A 4,353-nucleotide genomic window follows, 5' to 3' on the forward strand; every position below is an offset into this window, starting at 1 on the left:
GAGCAAACTGTACCTGTTGGGCCCGGGGTGTTGCAAATTCTCCTCTACTTAGGAACTTTCGTCCCCGAAAGTTAGTTGTTCCTTAAAAAGTTCAGGGTAAGACTTCCTAACGTCATCCTCCCGCTCCCTGGTAGCCTTGCTATCAAGATGATTACCCCACAAGACTTTGACAAGGAGAATCTCCTTGTTTCGCAATCGCTTGACATCTCGACATATAATTTTGATTGGGGCCTCCTCGTAAGATAGATCCTCACGAAGCGGAAGTGCTTCGTGCTCATTAATGTGCGTGGGGTCTGGCGTGTACTTTCTCAACATAGATAAATGAAAAACGTTATGCACAGCGACAAGAGTGGGTGGTCACGCCAACCTGTACGCTACAACCCCAATCCTCTCAAGGATTTTGAAGGGACCTATGAACTGAGGCTAAGCTTACCCCTTTTCCCGAACCTTAACACCTCTTTCATGGTCGTTACCTATAGAAAAACATGTTTGCTCACTACAAACTCGAGATCCTTTCTTCAAGTGTCAGTGTAACTCTTTTGCTAGCTCTGTGCAGTAAGTAACCATGATTCGATTTTCTGGACTGTCGTGTTGGTAACCTGAACTAATTTTGGTCCCATAAGTTGTTGGGCTTCATCCTCTTCCTAAAACACTTGTGTCCAACACCTCTTCCCATATAGAACCTCAACAGAGCCATATGAATTTTTGCTTGATAACTGTTGCAATAAGTAACTTCCATGAGCGATAGGTGGTCATCCCATCATCAACGAAATCCATTACACACGCATTGAGCATGTCCTCTAATACTTGATTCAATCTTTCCATCTGTCTGATGATGGATAGTTGTATTGAGACGAGGTTGGGTACTCGAGGCTTTCTGCAAAACCTTCAAAAAAAAAAAAAAAATGAAAGGTAAACCTAGCATCCTGAACAAACACAATGGGAGTAGGCTCCCCATACAACCGAACTATTTCTCAAACATACAACTGAGCCAATTGATCCACTCGAAAAGTGCTCTTAACCGGGATGAAGTGAGCTATTTTTTTGTGTCTTTCAACAATGACTCAGATCACATGAAAACCACGTTGAGTCTAAGGTAGATCGGATATGAAATTCATATTCACTTCCTCTCACTTCCACTAGGTATGATTAAGGGTTGCAGCATCCCTGCAGGGCGTTGTCTTGGGGCTTTCACCCACTCAGACGTTAGACATTCACTAAGCCAATTGATCCACTCGAAAAGTGCTCTTAATCGGGATGAAGTGAGCTATTTTTTTTGTGTCTTTCAACAATGACTCAGATCACATCAAAACCACGTCGAGTCTAAGGTAGATCGAATATGAAATTCATATTCACTTCCTCTCATTTCCACTGGGTATGTTTAAGGGTTGCAGCATCCCTGCAGGGCGTTGTCTTGGGGCTTGGGGACAATGTCACACAAAGTATGTGACGTCTTTTTTTCATTCCTAGCCACCATTAACTGTTCTTCAGGTCCTGATACATTTTTGTACTACCAGGGTAAAATGTGTAGGACGTGCCATGTGCATCAGGCATAACCTCCTTAAGGATTTCCTTATTCCTAGGTACATACAAGTATGCCTGCCACAAAAGCCCGCATTCATATGAAATTAAGAACCCCTGAGCTATCTTAGCCTCTTGGGTGTCACAAACTTTGTGGATGGGCATCTATAGACTTTGTATCAATGATGCATTTATGAAGTGTGGACGGTACTGTCAACTGAGCTAGTTGTGCAGTGATATTCTGAACTATTAAATCAATCTCAGCTCTTAGGATCTCCTCTTGAAGCTGGCCCTGTTGAGTGAACAATGCAGAGATGTGGGCTGTCTTTCTACTCAAGATATCAACTACCACATTAGCCTTGCCAGGATGATATAGGATCTCAACATCGTAGTCTTTCACTAGCTCAAGCCACCTCCTTTGCCAGGATGATATAGGATCTCATCTTAGTCTCACCATACCGATAATGCCACCATGACTTCTCTGCGAACACCATGACACCTAGCTCCAAGACATCGGTAGGATAATTCCACTCATATTCCTTCAACTGTCTAGAGAAACGAACGCAATTAATTACTCATTCTACATAAGCACACAACTCAAGCCCTTAGGTGAGGCGTCACTATACACTACGAAGACTGGTGCAGTCACCTTCTTTTTCAACTCTTGGAAGTCCACACAAAATTTTCTTTCTTTTTTTTCTTTTTTTTTTTTTTTTTTTTTTTTTTTGTTGTCAAATGAATCTTCGCGACCGAAATTTTCAAAAAGTCTAGGACAAATCTCATGTAGTAGCCAATCAAGCCAAAAAAACCTCTTACCTCTATCACAGTTCTCGGCCTTGGCCACCACATGACAGCTTCAACCTTAGCTAGATCCACAAAAATTTCCCCTCTTGAGACCACATGTCATAAAAATGCTACTTCTCATAGCCAGAATTCACATTTAGAAAAGTTGATATACACTAGAGGCATTCTCAAAAAAGTCAAAACCATTTGCAGGCAATCTTCATGCTTTGCTTTGGTCTTAGCAGGGTCCACAGTTATTCCCTGCCTGGATACCACGTGTCCAAGGAAGGCCACCTCTTGCAGTCATAATTCGTACTTAGTGAATCTAGCATATAATAGGTAAGTTCTAAGTAGAATTAAAACTTTCTTCAAGTGTTCCTCGTGCCCCACTTCAGACTTAGAACACTCCAGAATGTTGTTAATGAACATAATCCAGAATTCCTCATTTGTTTATCAACTCCATGAATATTACGAGAGCGTTAATTAAACCCAAAGACATGACTATGAACTCATAATGTTCATTGCGGCTTCTAAAGATTGCTTTACGTATGTATTCCTCTCTAATTCACGTCTGGTGACATCCTTACCTTATCAAGACGATCTTTACTACTCCAAAATAGCCTCGTAGTGTCATCTCATTTGCCCAACTTTCTTCTTAGCGAGACGTTCTATTACGTAACTCGCTTGAGTACTAATACTCATCTAGGCCAAGTACGGATTCTTTTGGAAGTAAAGATCCTTACATAAGTTCTCTACGTTCACCTAGGTTAACCCCCTATCGTATCTTTTATGATTGAGCTAGACACATTTTCTCTCATAGTGATATCTCATCACTGGCTCTTTTTCAAGCACGTGAACCTTTCAAGTTCTTGTACTAGATCTTAGGGAACTCTCTGAAAACTCTTGTATGGTAGCTAGCCTCCCTCGAACTTCTAGGGTGCTACGTCTAGTGTCTTCTCTAAGACATATCATGTCTCTGCTAGTCTTACTTGTTTACAAGTCACCACGTCACTATCCTTCAGGTAATTTTCAAAATCACGGTATTTGGAAGTTCCACCTCTACTTGACAATGCTTCACAAGTCTGGCATTACACTCATGGGTGAAACTGGAGTTCTACTCTTTGTAATCCAGATAACCTAACACAAATGTTGGTTCTTACTATCGCCCATCTGGACTTTCTTCCTTCAGACAACGAAGGCCTAGCCATAGCTCTTTATTTTTTTTTTCTTGCTATTCTCACCCCTAGGGTTCACTAGACTATCTCGACAGTTTAACGTCTTACACCTTGTGAGAATGCATGCCCTGACCAGAGGATAGGTTACAACACAATTTCATGGTCCTGATAACCACGTACTGCTTTTGAACTTGGTCCTCTCCACCAAGGTCCAAAGCGACTTGTCATCCTATTAGGTGATCTTTAGTAGGAATATCCTAAACCCCGTGACTCATTAGTTTCATAAAAGCGTACATCTCACTTATGAAAGTCCATAAACCTGAATTTATCTTATGAAGACTCCAACCAACCTTGGCCATGGCCTCCATAGCTTCACTCTCTCTGTTAGTGAATCTTATTTCTTGACTACCAACTTAACCAAACTCACTCGTGAAAATGGTTTGCTTGAGAGTTGCTTAATTTCTACCGTGGCCGCCCTTACTTGTAAGAATGAATATTATTTGGGTCTACTATGTGGTTTGCACCAAGACAACTCTATACTGTCTATGCCTACTACGTGGTCTCCATGGAGGCATGCTTGACATCTAGAATTATTGTCGTGGGAGGCATGGTCATAGGTATATCATCTCGTACTGGGCCTTAAAAAGTCTCATATACATTTCTATAGGTTGGACGTCACGCACTCTGCAGAATCACCTTTTTGTCTTCCTAAGGCCAGTAAACTAAAACATGACCCCTCTTGACCTCCTCACAATAACTCGAATCTAGCATCAACATATAGAGGGCATATTCCCTTTTAACACCCTAAGGCGTTAACCCAAAACACACATCAAGTTCTTAGTGGCGTTACATCATATCATAACCTATTAAACAA

General features: G+C 41.4%; 1 protein-coding gene across 1 annotated transcript in view; it reads right to left on the reverse strand.

Moving 5' to 3' along the window:
• Positions 1–1,476: 1,476 nt before the first annotated feature.
• Positions 1,477–4,353, reverse strand: part of LOC111473513 — a 26,634-nt gene continuing 23,757 nt past the window's right edge. Inside the window, exons 3-5 of the mRNA XM_023119011.1 lie at positions 1,981–2,066; positions 1,733–1,937; positions 1,477–1,599 (exon numbers count right to left, since the gene is read on the reverse strand). Coding sequence (XP_022974779.1) covers positions 1,477–1,599; positions 1,733–1,937; positions 1,981–2,066 — 414 coding nt within the window. The remainder of the gene's footprint in view (positions 1,600–1,732; positions 1,938–1,980; positions 2,067–4,353) is intronic.

Source organism: Cucurbita maxima, unplaced genomic scaffold (genome assembly GCF_002738345.1).
Source record: "Cucurbita maxima cultivar Rimu unplaced genomic scaffold, Cmax_1.0 Cma_Scf00125, whole genome shotgun sequence".
In the NCBI taxonomy this organism is placed as follows: domain Eukaryota; kingdom Viridiplantae; phylum Streptophyta; class Magnoliopsida; order Cucurbitales; family Cucurbitaceae; genus Cucurbita; species Cucurbita maxima.